Source organism: Haliotis rufescens, unplaced genomic scaffold (genome assembly GCF_023055435.1).
Source record: "Haliotis rufescens isolate VD_foot unplaced genomic scaffold, xgHalRufe1.0.p SCAF_5, whole genome shotgun sequence".
Taxonomy (NCBI): Eukaryota; Metazoa; Mollusca; class Gastropoda; order Lepetellida; family Haliotidae; genus Haliotis; species Haliotis rufescens.
In genome coordinates, this window is record NW_025964223.1 from 22,924,981 (window position 1) to 22,941,207 (window position 16,227).

General features: G+C 36.7%; 1 protein-coding gene across 4 annotated transcripts in view; it reads left to right on the forward strand.

Moving 5' to 3' along the window:
- LOC124111740 (phosphatidylinositol phosphatase PTPRQ-like) overlaps positions 1-16,227 on the forward strand; it is a 247,471-nt gene that overhangs the window by 51,131 nt on the left and 180,113 nt on the right. Inside the window, exons 39-52 of one of the 4 annotated variants that reach the window (XM_048384536.1) lie at positions 87-221; positions 415-551; positions 1,335-1,439; positions 2,339-2,405; positions 2,704-2,868; positions 3,418-3,567; positions 3,783-3,882; positions 5,209-5,279; positions 6,355-6,528; positions 7,687-7,821; positions 7,994-8,130; positions 9,482-9,586; positions 13,157-13,223; positions 13,755-13,919. The exons of the other annotated variants lie outside the window; for them this stretch is intronic. Coding sequence (XP_048240493.1) covers positions 87-221; positions 415-551; positions 1,335-1,439; positions 2,339-2,405; positions 2,704-2,868; positions 3,418-3,567; positions 3,783-3,882; positions 5,209-5,279; positions 6,355-6,528; positions 7,687-7,821; positions 7,994-8,130; positions 9,482-9,586; positions 13,157-13,223; positions 13,755-13,919 — 1,713 coding nt within the window. The remainder of the gene's footprint in view (positions 1-86; positions 222-414; positions 552-1,334; positions 1,440-2,338; positions 2,406-2,703; positions 2,869-3,417; positions 3,568-3,782; positions 3,883-5,208; positions 5,280-6,354; positions 6,529-7,686; positions 7,822-7,993; positions 8,131-9,481; positions 9,587-13,156; positions 13,224-13,754; positions 13,920-16,227) is intronic. 4 annotated transcript variants of the gene reach the window in all.

A 16,227-nucleotide genomic window follows, 5' to 3' on the forward strand; every position in this document is an offset into this window, starting at 1 on the left:
CATGAACACAAAATAATAATGAGACATGTTCTTTTCACACCAAAATAAAAAACTTCCAATTAGTTTGTTCGAATTCTGTCCTTCAGGTTACAATTCTTCTGAAAGAACCATTGGTGATCTATTGAGCTCGTGGAGGTACAAGTTCAGCATTATAGCCAGTACATATAAAGGAGGTTCCAGTCCCATGGTCTCAGAAAGATACATAACCACCCAAGAATCTGGTAAGGGTTGTTATGCTCATATTGATACAATTCATTGTCATAATCTTCTTTGAAAATCTTGATATTGTTCTTTTGATAAACGTTTTGCAAATATGTTGAAGTACTCCTTGGTGTATTCGGGTAGAGACTTCTTAATGTCTTTTAATACGTACATACTAGTAATCCAATTTATTATTTCATAACATCATAACAGAACCTTGTGAAGTACAGAATTTGAGCGTTTCGTCGATTCCTGGCAACTTTACGGCTGTAAACCTCACCTGGGACTGTCCCATCGAAAGAGAAAGGAACGGATTTATCAAGAATTACACCATACAGTATTCCGGTCCGGTACGGTACCATTATGTTAACAAAATACAAACAACCACCCAAGCTGTATTCTCCACAGTCTTGCAAAATGTTTCTATCCGATCGTCAAGCAATTGGTTCAAATTGGTAAGAACTGAATTTGGCATTCGCCAAGGGATGGTACCAATTCAATCAAGATATGAAAACTAGTTTGTGCCAGTATACACGTACAAAGTACATATCGCTTAATTCTGATTATTTGTTATGAACAAATCATTCTTATCTTTTACTCATGACGATGAACAATGAATTGCCAGACTAAAGCGTTCTCACTATATATTTGGCTAAGATTCACATATGCAACGTCTTCCACTGTACATGTGAATGGTATTATCTTTCAAATGCGAGTGCAGGCGTGGCTTTCAAGCGTATGTGTTATTCACGTAAGATATGAGGAAAACTCGCATATATATCTTTCAATACGATCCTGACAAGCTAAGTTAAATTATTACATTTTGGAAATGTTATTTATTTTATTTGGCTTACCTTCAGTCCGTATTGTTTATTCCAAACATTTCCGAAAATGGTCCAAAGAAAGACGGGGTACATCAAGCGATACGAAACAAATTCTAGTAACGTTTGTCTTGGTGAAGGGAAGGAAAACTGTGTATTCAATGATGTATCATGCTTCATTTTAGTATATCCCTTTGCGTGGGTTCTAATTCAGGTTAACGAGAAGTCATGGGTCTAAAGTTATATTGTTTGTGTATTAACTAAGCTCCAAAAAACCTTAATCTGCCATAACAATGCTACGTTGATCTCTAGGGAGCATTACCTACGGTTTATGGCCACTACGAACCTGAGGATCCGTGTAATGCTACACATACAGCCATATTACCAGTACGACCAGAACACAACTACACATTCAATGTACGTATTAAGTAATTGTCACAGTGATCTATTTATTGTTCGACAGAAAGGATGGGAGAAAGGGATTAACACCATGCTTTAAATAGCACATATTTAATGGAAATATTTCGGCTCATCGTTGTTTTCAGTATGTTTGTATCAAGTGTTGCATTGAGGTGTGGTGATAGGGCAGCATTGAAATGAAACAATAGATCTTATGACATCGCGGTGTTTAATTGTTAATACTGCTGTGGAGCTAGAGCCAATCTTGTTACACGATAATTTAAATCTCAACGAAAACGTACACGTACATCAGTATTATTAAATATTTTCGTTGGTTTGAGTGCTAAACTTCATTAAACATCTATTATGCGGAAATGTATTGCATTCGCAGAGGGGAATGTGATATATGTTCTATACATATACACGAATTTACGAAGGTAAACATCGTGTAACGGCATGGTATATACTATGTCAGTTGTCGTCGGAAATGACAGTCAAGGACGATGAATAATAACATGTTTATCCTCAAGTAGCTTGTTTGCCTAATATTATTTAGATGTTTGAAGCAGTTATTAGTAGGGGCAACGTTCGCAAGGTGATTTTAACAAGCATAAGCTAGGCAGACTGTCAAAGTCAAATAGTCACCGTTGGACCTTGCGGATGATTTGTTTTGGTATTTTAGCCAGAACATGTTCCTTTGGAAAGGTTATCTCACTGGGTGAGAAACAAGCTATACATTTATCGACACACAATTATTCTGCGTCCATTTCGACTTTTGCACGCACAAGACGTCATGGTAATTATTATCCGTATTTATATTGTCATGGGGATTTGAAGCAGCATTATTTCTATTTCACAAATACCTTTTCACTCCAGCGTTTAATTTCACTAAGTAATGTCTGTTTTCTTTTAAAAAGGTTTCTGCTAATGCAATGTACAAAGGCAAAACGAACCAGTCAAACGTGTTCCCTGCTCGCGCTGGTAGTAAGTATTAAACATGTTTAGCTGACCAATTTGGAGAGTCGCTTGCATAAACAATAACATCCTGAATATGAAATGACACCGCAGGGTTCAGGCGTGTACTGTATTTAAATAAATGTAATACGTGATTTATACATGTAAATAAAATAATGTCTCCATAATATGAACCTTTTTAATCCTCGAGTAATATAATCAAATGAGTATTTACAAAATTATGATAAAATATAATACGGATCATATTAAATAGCTTAGAAAATTAATACCTAATGTATTATTATTTCTTATTTTTTTTCGTTCACAGAACCCCTGACGAAGACTTCGTCAGAAATATTCATCAGCACAGCAGCTCAAAGCAAAGACGTTGCCACAGACACATCTTTTACTGTCTCGTTTGATTCAACCACACTTCTCGACGATACTAATGGGAAAATGATTGAAGCAGGAATTCTTGTCATGAAGAAAAATGGTAAACTAAATAATCTATATATTAGTCTCAACTACCAAAGGGATTGTTGCTTATGCGACGTTAAGATTTTATCTTATAACACCCCAAGTAAAGGCTTAACTTCAGTATGTGGTTGTGCTGTGCGTGTGCGTGTGCGTGAGATTGTGCGTGTCCGTATTAGAAACACAAACAATACGTCAACCAATATTACGAAAGAAAACCCCCGAAAAAGGCCAAATTCAGAAAGTCGAGAACATTTATTGGCACTGCGAATCGAGAATAACATAAAAAAAACGCTGTTGTTTAATTTCTTAAATTGTCAAATGGTAAATATATAGAATACTACATGAGACGCGAAACGGTGAAATACCGATAATTTGATGTTTATGAATGGACGCCTCAAGACCCTGCTAAAGGCATAATATCATGATGGCATAATCATCATGGAGAACTAGTTATTTACATGGCTATCTCTTTTGCAGTAATATGTAATTGTACACATTAATGCACAACCAGTTTGAATGACGCACATTTACATTAATGTTTAAACTAATTTTTCCATGCATATAGAAAAAACATCAAAGCGTCCGGAAAATATGACGGATTGGGACACATGGAAGAACTGGTATAAGTGGAAGAATAGCGGGTATAAGGGTTCTTACCGCCCCACCCCAGAACACTACCTGATTCATGTTAGGAAAAGGAGGAGCGCTCCTACAGGTAACAAAGTTGCAAAACGAAAAATCTCAAATAGATAACTACTACTTTTGGTATAAGACATATCAAGTGATTCTACACGGAACACATAGTCACCCTTTAACCATGACAAAACTAACTAGAAACTGAATCTTATGCCCAATGTACTATGATGATTTTCGAATGACGAGTAGAAAACAGTATAAACCTGGCAGTTATAACGTACTTTCTGACTTCAGGGGAAAGTCTCATGTCTTACTCGGTAGGTGTGGATGTCAAGTGCGACAGTGAACAAGACCAGTTCTGTAATGGACCCCTGGAACCAGAGACTATATATAAGTAGGCATTGTTTCTTTCTTTCACATTATGCCATACAAACGGGATGAATGTCATGAGCATTGTGTTACAAGTTTTCTGAGATCTGTTAAGGGTCGTTTCCATCACCACGACGATACGCAGTAGGCGTTTTACACAATGTACCCCCGTCATGTAGGGAGACAAAGCCGGGTTTTCGTCGTGACGAGCTGAATGCTGTAACCTTTAGGCATCTGCATCATGCATTGTTTTAAGCTAGACTGTTGAGGATATTTCCAAATGTGATGGGACAAAAACGATGTCCGATGTCCAGTTGCATAGACGATGCTCGTGATATCAAGCTCTGGAATGTCTGGTCAAGCTACATGACGGCGGTGTGTAAATAATCGAGTCTGGACCAGACAATCCAGTGATTGACATCATAAACATCGATCCATGCAATTGGCATTCGATGACATGCATCAACCAAATCAGTGAGCCTGACCTCCCGATCCCGTTAGTTGCCTCTTACCACAAGCATAGTCGCCTCTTACGGCAAGTTTGGCTTGCTGCAGACCTATTCTAACAAGGATTTTTACGGACATTGATAGCGCTACCCCACGTAGACACATTAAGCTGATTCCGAACAAGACCAGATGTTTGTCACTTAGGCGTCAAATGACCTCCACATGTCTACATGAAACATTTTGCATGCTTTGCTAAGGCCCAGAACTTTTCAGCAAGAGTCGTAAACCGCTCTTTCTAATTTGCAAAGAAAGAGCATGGTCGATTGTATCTCAAAAGTTGTGAAATGTCAACCCCAAAGACTGGAGCTGCTGGAATATTGATCGACATGAAGGGAAAGTTCACTATTTGAAAGAGTCCTTCCTCTTCTCATAGTCTTGTGGCGAGGTATCTGTTACTCTGTGTAGAGATCTAAATATGAAACAGGCGACGCTGTCTCGCTTGTCTCCTTTATTTCTAGATCAGGTAGGTAAACCGTGGAAGGGAATTGACGAATTGACGGTTATTAAACGACATCAGATCGTCGATACGCACGAAGCGTAAGATAAACGTTTTGGCCTAATTGCCTTGTTTAGATTATGCCCATCAAAATAGAATTTCCGACTCTTCAAACAAAACAGATCAGCAAGCAGGGGGAGGGTCATAAGTGATGCCCATGATGATGCCTATTTCATGCCTAGTCCAACATGTCACATATTGTTTTCTCAGTAAACTTCAGATGACATGTACTTTCATTTATTGTACTGATCCTCAGAAGATATATAACAATATACATGTATAAGTTCACTACGTTTTGTAACAAATGGCCCATGGCTTAGGATACTAATGTTACTATCTATATTCAAGGGTTGTTGCTGTGTCGTGTACCAGTGCTGGTTGTACATCTACTGATCCGTTCGGTAACTTCAAAACAGAACGTATGTTGAAATTCACCTGAAAAATGTACTATATATTTCAAATATACTTTTATCATTCGGAATATATTAATCCTTAGTCATTTGTGTGTGCATAATCACTGTAAGCATCTGCAAGTTTTCCATCCGACAAATGTAATTTTAACGATTTTACATAAAAAAGGAAAAATGTCTTATTGTCATGTTTTTAGTGCAACAATAGGCAGTTTAAGGCATCTTCGTCGTAGATATGTGAAAAGTAGTCAACTTGACATCCTCGAATGCTGACATCATTGTGACAAAAGACACTTGTAGAAGTTCTCCTCAGTCAATAACCTATAATATCTTTACCCACTATTTCTTTCAAATTTATTCGTCTATTATCAGGAGCTACAGATTTACGTTACCTAGTTTTAATGTACATTGAATGTATAGAATAGAACACTAAGTAAAACCCACATAGTCACATGTAAAGTCTCGATTTCAGCCAGTATTGTACTGGCGAGTTCACTCCGCGACAGACGAATATATACGATATTCTTTCGACAACTTTTGTGAGTTCAGATCCCGCTGGCGACTCACATTTTAACACAACTTTATCACAAACTTAATTGGACTAGTTGCCTTGCAATCTGTTACCAGTTAGTAAGATGTATCCCGGGTGAAAACCAATTGATCCATTGTATAAATGTACGTGTAATATTTTCTCATTCAAGGCATTTTCAAAAGCAAATAATATTTTAAACGTCTCCCGCCAACTATAACGTCACCTCCCTCTTGTCGTTCACTAACTACACCATCACCGTGGCTGCTGTCAATAGCTTCAGCATCGGCATTAACACTTCGTTTACTATACGGACAGACATTGATGGTAAACACTTCACACATTGTATCAGTTCCATTCATATTGCACAATGTCGACTAATTTTCACCACTGGATGTGGGATAAAACCTAATGTCTTGTTTTGAATGGTAATAATTTTAAGTTCATTGGAATGAGCATTATAAAATAAAATATGTATGATATCCATTGACATCCTTCAGGGGTGATGACTTGGCATACGTGGTTGAATTATATTAGTACATTTCAATCTACTAGTTCCAGCGAGGCCTGAAAATCTCTCTGTCACTGTGCTGAACGCATCGGCGGTGGAGGTTACCTGGACACCCCCAGTTCACAAGTCTGGGTCGACGAATTTCACCATCCTCGTACAGCAGGCTACGGGAAGACAATCTTCCACGTTCGAGAACATAGAAAACGTAACTGTAAACGGTAGGTGTAGCCCCAGAAATAACAAGAATATTATTTACCATAAATTATATATCAAGTTATTATAACAATTAATCCTATTATAGCAGATAACATGTGTGTGAAAGTTTGTATCTGTCTCTTCTGCGCATGTTTTATTTGTTTGCTTGTTGTTTAACGCAGCACTCAGTTCATATATATATAGTTCAGCTATATGACGGCGGTCTGTAAATAATCGTGTCTGGACCAGATAATTATAATCCAGTGATTGACATCATCGATCCACGCAATTAGGATACAATGACATGCATCAACCAAGTCATGCAGCGAGCCTGACAACCCGAGCAACACGACAATCGACAAGCATAGTCGCCATTTACGGCAAGCATGTACTTGCTTGTCCTTGTACGTCTCGCTAGAATGTGTGCTTACATGTATGTTGCTTGTTTCATGCATACATTTCTAAATAATACATTTGTCATTATTACCGGTCATGTCATTGTAAAAGAAACCAGTGTTTGTGATATTATAATGACCCATGCTTAAAATATCAAGAACGCTATCATTAAGGTTATGTACTCGCGACAAGTCGCATTTATATTGAAACTTTCTAGTTGTGTACTTGTATGCAGTTTATGTGAAGAAGTATTTGTAGGGAAACATCAATGCATGATAGGATTTTTGTGGTACTTTATTTTTTTTTGCGTTGCAGTAGCCTTGTGGTCAAGACATTAGCTCGTCACGCCCAAAACCCAAAATATATGTAGATACTGTAGATACCATTCTTGGTGTCCTCGGCAGTGATGTAATTTCAGCAAGCTTAAACCCCAACTGACTTATTCTACTACATTAAGTTTGATGTCGTATTATATTGAACCAACATCCTACTCAAGTTCTTCATAAAATAGATTCGAACAATTTGCAACACAACAGGAACACAATGTGTTTGGAAAATTCGTCCTGAAGTGAATGGCGTCTTGTGTACGAGTACAAGTCTCAACAATGGGAAAACCTACGTTAAGTTTATTTTCTCTTTGTTACACAGTGATTTGTCAAAATGTTCCCCTTGGTCATGCGGTTTCTAACAGCTATGAACATCAGTCAGTGTTTTCATTTACACAAAAAATGGTGGTATTTTTACAGCTAAATAATATTTGTCAATTATGATGTTCTTTCCTTCAGGTCATGAGTCTTCTGAAAGAACTATTGGTGGTCTTTTGAGCTCATGGAGGTACAAGTTCAGCATTACAGCCAAAACACATAAAGTGTATTCCTTTCCCATGGTGTCAGGAAGTTACATACTCACCAAGGAATCAAGTAAGTGTTGTTTTGCTCATATTCATGCAATTTATGGTCCTAATTTCGTTTGACGAGCGCTACATTGTTCTTTGTTAGAAGTCTTTGTTTGGGGATTTCTTGGTATATCCGTGTTTAGACTTGTAAATATCTTTCTTCTGTGTGTACATTATCCAATCTATAATTATTACAGAACCTTCAGAAGTGACGAATTTGAACGTTTTACCGATTCCTGGCAACTTTACGGCTGTAAACCTCACCTGGGACTGTCCCAATGAAAGAGAAAGGAACGGATTCATCAAGAATTACACCATACAGTATTCGGGTCCGGTACAGTACTATTGTGTTCATCCAAAAACAAACAACACCACAAGCAGTACTCAACCAATTCTTGTAAATACTTATATACTTCCTCAGGGATTATACCAATCAAGATATGGAAATAAGTTAGTGCTAGTATATCTATCGCCTAATTCAGCTCAGTGCTATGAACATAAAATATATAAATATCATTCAAATATTTTAATTATGAAGCTTATTAACAACGCTCACGAAGTACAGTTTATACACGCTAAAAAGAAGTCGAAGTAGTTATCGAAATCGGTTAACATTGTTCTTTCTGTTCAATGGATGAGTGGTACCATAAAAAGCAGTGGAATTATATGTTCCATGTACGCTTTGGATCCCAAAACATCATGCATCATGTGAATTAATATCACATTAAAAGCTAAGCTATTAAGATCTAACTACATTATTCTGGCAAGGTGAAGAAAATATACATTTCTCAAAGATACATACTGTATTACTGAAAATGTAGGTATATATCAAATCTAACTCTGACAATTGAATTCACGTCATTTAGTTTTAATACACATCATTTTTTATGGGTGGAAACACTTGTAGTCTCTCAATGAAGAATGAATATGTCAGCTAAATTTTCGGTGAAGAGACAATACGTTTCTTACAACAGTTTATGTTATTACAAATGAAATTAGCAACGCGCATGTAAAAGCACATTAGGATTTATATTTACAATACAAACATGTATGGACAAATCAATCAAATAATTAACCAATTTCTTAAATTGAAAAGAAGAGTGAACATATATTTTGCTAAGTTCACATTGGCCGAGGATGTGTGTGAATAAGGAGTATACATTTCTTTAATTATTTGAAGGAGAATGTGTGTGAATAAGGAGTATATATTTCTTTCATTATTTGAAGGAGAATGTGTGTGAAAAAGGAGTATACATTTCTTTCATTATCTTAAGGGGATTCAAGGAGGAAATGGCATTCATTTTCTGGAAATATTCTTTCTTAGATTTGCCAAAAAGAATTCTTAAATTCATATATATTTTTCAATTGCGAGACCAAAGCGTGACATTTTTGGTAATGCTGTTTGTTCCCTTTACCTAACCTTTAATCCGTATAGTTGATTCCATCCATTTTCTTAAAAAAAACCTAATGACATGGTACATTGAGTGCCACAAAAAACTGTTTCTGGTAAATGTTTGTCCTGGTACAAGGGAGAAAAACTATGTATCCAATGTAACATTATGCTTCCTTGGTATGTTCCTTAGTTTAAGCTCTAATGCAGGATAGTTGGGTGTCACACGTTGTTTGTGAAAAAATAGCCTGCATCTTAACATAATCTGCAATAACAATACCACGTTGATCGCTAGGGAGCAGTACCTATGGTTTATGGTCACTATGAACCTGAGGATCCGTGTGATGATACACATACAGCCATATTACCAGTACGACCAGAAAACAACTACACATTCATGGTATGTATTAAGCAGTTGTCACAGTGATCTATTTATTGTTCGACAGAGAGGATGGGCCACATTAAGGAATTAATAATAGCAGACAGACACACAATAGTTTATTTTCGTCTCACTTCTATACAAATATTTAAAAGGCATGGTTATTACAAACAATATTTGTAAAATTGTGTCCAGAACCATTCATGAATAATTATGAGAGACGGTAATATAGATGATAAATAAACAGTATATTTTAAAACAGTATAAAACATTAACCATGTAATACATTTTTCGTCGATTATGAATTAAAAAGCAGATTTTGACAGTTAAGAAACAGACATCATTATTTCCTATTATAAAGCAAAGCAAGGCTAATCAAAATCTGACATATCTAAAAAACTATCACATTTAAAGACACATTCATTAAACAGCGTATCTCTAAAATCATGGGCAGTGAAACAAAACGTAACATTCATCTTCAACACAGTTTTTGCAATGGAAGCAAGTTCTGTCATTGACTGGTACATTAGTGTATCTACCAGTTTCTATTTTTAAACGGGCAATGCCACATCTAGATTTCGCTAGGGCGGATCTAAAACATCTAGGAATATGAGATGAAACATAATTTTCTGTACAATAAACTTTGCAGCAATATGTTCTTAACTTGTTAAAACCGCTATTTCCGTTTTTCCGTAAAAGCATTTAATTACTCTTTCCAAAATAATCGTTCATACACACATCTTCTACAAATGAACATAAAAACAACTTGTTAATAGGGCAAGTTGTATTTAAAACCGTACCTGAAAAATTCTTTTGTATTCTAAAATTCAAATTTCTGTAATTATTTGCAGACCAATCATCATTTGGTTTGGTTGGTTCGTTGGTTTGTTGTTTAACGCCGCACTCAGCAATATTTCAGCCATATGGCGGCGGTCTGTAAATAACCGAGTCTGGACCAGACAATCCAGTGACTAATGTCATGAACATCGATCAAAGCAATTGGGATCGATGACATGCATCAACCAAGTCAGCGAGCCTGACCACCCGATCCCGTTAGTCGCCTTTTACGACAAGCATAGTCACCTTTTACGGCAAGCATGGGTTGCTGAAGACCTATTCGACCCAGGAATCGTCACAGGTCAACCAAAACAAATAATACCATGTTAAATAGCACAAAGAGCATAAACAGAGCACATTTATTGGGTATATATTGGGGATACTATTGGTTTCCGTATGTTTCTAAAGGTGTGGCAATGAGGTGTGAATATGTCTACTGCATTGACATAAAGCAATAGGTCGTATGACAGTATAAATACGAAATAATACTCATCCTCGATAAGAGTATTGACTACACATTTAACATCCTCTCCGCTCTGAATTCTGTTTACAATCTGCAAGTCTCAATACAAAGCTGGTGGGAGCAGCATCTTAATGTTCGAAATTCTAACATAAGCAAATGTTTATAATGATATGAATTAGAATGTATGACTGCATGCTAAGCTTCTTGCATTAGCATATTAATTAAAAATAAACTTAATCGACTAGTGCGTAGATATCAAACTGCAAATATATTGAATATTTTCGTTGGTATGTTTTCAAGCAAATACACTGAGTGACTAATATTTAAACAAATATGCTGAAATGTATTGCATTCTCAGAGAGGAAATTTGAGACCTTATATTTAAATACTCCAATTAACTCTTTCAACACCGTAGGCCAAGAAGCCCCGAGTCCCCCGACACCTCAGGGCGGTAGACCGGCCAAGCCATAGTCACGTCAAAATAATATATAATCTTATTAACAATGTCTGAAATACGTGTTCCATTTCCATACATAGTTTTTTAATCGTTAGATTTAAGAATTCTTCACTATTTCCCGCAATGTTTTTGAAAAACATTTTTTCGGACACACCCTTCGACAATGGGTCCACATTGAACAAGTCAAAGAGCAAAATAAAGACGTTTCAAGCAAATCTTTAAAAATATTATACAAAGTAATGAATAAAACCATCAAAATATTTCTAAAAGTTGTCAAACTTACATCTAAGTTATTATTTCCATCTTTTCGCGCGATCGCGTGTAATGTAAGTCAAATAACATCTCGACTTTCGTTGCCTCGGACACGACGTTTAATGCCAAAATATATGCATCAAATATCTTTGTCACAGCTCGTAATCGATCACGATACATCCACAAAGTTCCATATGTTTAATATAGATCGTGATTTCCTGCTTAAAACGTTCAGAATAACACAACTTATAATTAACAAAATAAACTTTCGTCAAAATCTGAAATTCATCATACACGAGGACGGTACCATTGCTGTAATTTGATTGGCTGCGTTATTTCACGTGCTCAAATTTGACAATTGCAAATCACGAATCTTGTAGCAGATTTCGGCAAGAAAGCGTCATTAGAAACCAATCTTTTTCCAATGAAATCGCATGTATCAGCTACGAAAAGACTCCAGGTGGGGCAGATGAAGAATTAAGGCTTCTATCTTTGTATCACATGCCAGTCTTCGACGAACATGTCACAATGTATTCATACAAAACTTCGAAAAAGGAGGTATTTCCTCATGTTTACTTAGCGGACAGCCGCTTTATCGGGAAATTGGTGATGACAGATACTATTTTTGATTCTTTAAAGTATAATTTTCTGATTACGTAAACAATATAAAAGAAAGAAATAGGTAAGTGGATTTTATGAAATCTTATATTTGCCGAAAATCGTCAAAATTTTGCATACTTTGTCCTCAATCTGGACGCTATGAATGTGTTAGCGTATATACTTTTAGTTACAACGAACTTAGTTAAGTTGTAAATGCAGAAATATATTTAAATCACGTGATAAACATGAATGTATAAATGTATAATGATTAGACCTTTCAAATAGTGTATAACATGTAATAGCAAAGATGTTTGACAAGCAGATATTTTCCTTGATAAATGTTGGCTTCATCTATCACACAAAAGTGTCTGGGAACGCTGTGTCACAGCAGTAAAAGCTTCTGGTTGACTGGTGTTGAAAGAGTTAACGAAATTGAGCATAAACTGAATTGCATATGTTATGTCTCTCGTAAGTAGCTGGAAATAACATTCATAGACAATGATTATAAAAATGTTTATTCTCAAGAAGCTTGTTTGGTTAATCGTTTATTATGTTTAAGGTGCTTTCGATGTCGTTATTGGTACGGGCAATGTGCTCAAGGCGATTTTAACAAGCATTAAACTAAGTAGGCTTTGAAAGTCTAAACTCAGGTCAATATAATGGAAATCAACGGATATTTGAATGATCATTATTGCTGATAGGTTTTGCATTATAAATATAACATGTTCTTTCAGAAGGTTAGTTCACTAGGTGGGCACTATTATATGCAACACTATTGTCATTAACGTAAAACCATCTAAACAACACACACTTTTCTGAGTCCATTTATCCTTTTTCACATATCATATGTCATTTTAATTACGGAGTAAACTCTGTATTTGTGTTGACGTGGAAATTTGAAGCATCATTGGTTCTATTTCTTGAACACCTAATACATGTCAGCTCTTAATTCATTTAGTAAAGTGTATTTTCTTCTGAAAAGGTTTCCGCGAATGCGATGGATAGAGGAAAAACGAAACAGTCAAACGTGATCCACTCACCTGCTGGTAGTAAGTACAGTAGTAATGTTTAAGTAGCTGCACAATTTTGGACGGTTGCTTGCATACAGTCGCAGCCCCCAAAATATATGACAATTTCGGAGATAAGGTGTGTGTATCCTTTTCAATGTAATACATTATTTGTACATGTAATCCCAAAATGGGTTTGTTTGTTTGTTGTTTAACGCCGCACTCAGCAATATTCCTGTTTTAATACGCCGATCTGTAAATAATCGTGTCTGGACCAGACAATCCAGTGATTGACATCATGAACATCGATCCACGGAATTGGGATACGATGCCCAAGCCAGCGAGCCTGACCACCGGATCCCGTTAGTCGCCTCTTACGACAAGCATAGTCGCCTTTTACGGCAAGCATGGGGTGCAGAAGACCTATTCTACCCCGGATCAATCTCAAAATTATGACTATACAATGTGAACCTTTTTAATACTGTTGAATGATAAAAAAATACACGGATAATTTTAAACGGCATAGGAAGTTAATACCAAACGTATTATTATTTCTGCGTTTTTTTTCGACAGAACCTCTAATAAAGACTTTGACAGAAACATTCATCAACACAGCAACTCAAAGCAAAGGCGTTGCCACAGACACATCCTTTACTGTCTCCTTTGATTCAATGACCCTTCTCGACGATACAAATGGGGAAATTCTTGGAGCAGGAATTCTTGTCATGAAGGGAAATGGTAAGCTAAATAACCTGTTACACTCAATTCGAAGAGGAACTATTGCTTGTACATTGTTCCGTTTTTATATTATGACATCCAATATAAAGGCACAGCTTCAGTATCTGGTCGTATTGTGCGCGTGTGTGTGCGCGTCTGTATGTGCTAATTAGAAACACTGACAAACAATACACTGATGTCACAAAGGACGAAACGCAAAAGGCCAAAATTCAGAAAGAAAAGAATAGGTTTTGACGCTCCGTTGCTAGACTCACATAAAACGGTGTTGTTAAGTTTCTTTTTCTTAAGGAAGAAGAATATGCCAAAAGAGAAGAGGAACCTGTTGAGTGTCTTTCAGAGTGGGTGGGTTAAGTCAGTACGTGACGTTTTCATTGGTAGAATGCAAAAAATAAAAAAGAGGAAACGAAATTGGAATAAAGTCATTCTGTCCCAGCCAGATGTCATTTAGAAATTCAAAGAAAAGTTTGTAACTGTTCCAACAAGACCTCAAATGACTTAACCATTATATGTAAGCATTATTACATTAATTGAACTTGGTATAAATGACACATAAAGAAATGCAAGAAATGACCAGTGAGGCAGCCTCCTCTGTTTCATATTTAGAGTTACAAAACACTCTCTACAAGACTGTATGACAAGAGGATGACTTCAACTCTCCAAAAGTCAACTTTCCTTTCAGGACGAGCAATATTCCAGCAACAGCAGCTCCTGCCTTTAGTGTTTACATTTCACAACTTTTGAGATATAATCGAGGATGCTCTTTCTGTTGGGTTTTTAAAGAGCCTCATTCGACTCTTGCCTAGTAGTTGTTTCATCCAGGTTACAGCATTGAACGGCTTAGTAAAACTTTTATCGTTTAATGTTTATCGTAGACATGTGGCTGATGTTTCCAAATTTAACACATCAGTGACAAAATAATGTCTGATCCAATTCCCTATTTTGACATGTACCATATGTATCGGTGTTTTTTCAGGAGAACAATTAAGAGCGAGTTTGTGAGATGACCGGGCGGGAGGTGCTAATGCCTGTGTCAGAGATTTCGGCCAAAATTCACATAATGGTAGCTAGTGTTGTGCAATATCCCGAGTCCTTCCATCCTTGGCGAAGAAAATGGAAAAAAATGATTATTCATTGCAAAATTGCCCGAATTCAGTCAGTCGTCAACGAGGATTTTTGTATGGGCTCATTACCTCATTTGAAATAGGATATCAACCAAACTTCACAGAACAGTGGATGCCCGTATGCTCTAAGCGCATGACAAGTCTCACGCCTATCAAGGTACATCTATACAGCAAACAGACCTCAGATATGAAACTGCAATACTCGCTGTGACGACTACCTATATTCACGACTAAATACCAAGTTCTTCATGGGCGCCAGAGAACATATATTGGCGCATATTCATTTAGAAGTACATCCTCCATACTCCAGACAGGAAAAAATAAAAATACTTGGAAACCATTCAGAAGGACTTAAAAAAATTCAATGAAAAACGACTTGTGATACAGAAAATACTCTATGTCAAATCAGGAATATTGACATACGAGGCACAACAGATTCGCTGCTCAGTGTTTACGATTATTAGGAATGGTTTCATGCATAGTTTGAGAAATTGGGTACGAAATTCTGTCCAACGATTAGGTGTAACACATTCATTGCACTCTGTTGTAATGAGAATCATGGATTCAGAAGCATCTTGGAGGGAGTCTAAAGCGACATAGTATCTAGTTCACAGTTCTATCTATACGAGGCTAACAGAGGGAGATACCAATGCATCGAAACAAAGATGCAAAAGATGCACCGCAAGTAAGATAGTTCGACATCACTTTTGAATAGACTTTTCATGATAAATTCCATGTTCTTCATCTAGTATATTGTTCATTCATCAAGTGCTGAGATAATTTTTCGTCTGATATTATGGCGAGTACATTTGCCACAATTTCACATTGTTCCTCATCCTACATTTCAGCACTTTAGATCGTTGTTCCCAGATTCAAACGGCCACATTTCTGTAGTGCAGCTAGTCTTGAGAAATAAGAAGCGATTTGACGACTGTTCAGCCAATCTTTTTTCGAGAATTTGGACTTCACATCCGTTTGGTTACAGTGATGGGATCCTCTTTCCTTTCGGTGTTTACACTGATCAAGAACTGCTCTATCAAGAATTTCTTGATTTAAATGGAAAAAAGCGGTGTGTTTAGTAGTCGTTCTGGCGGCCCAACCAACGTTCACACCCTCCATCAGTGTAGACATCTGACCAGATTCTACTTGTATGGTAGTACGCGCAGATTCTTGCTGCTGACTGTGGC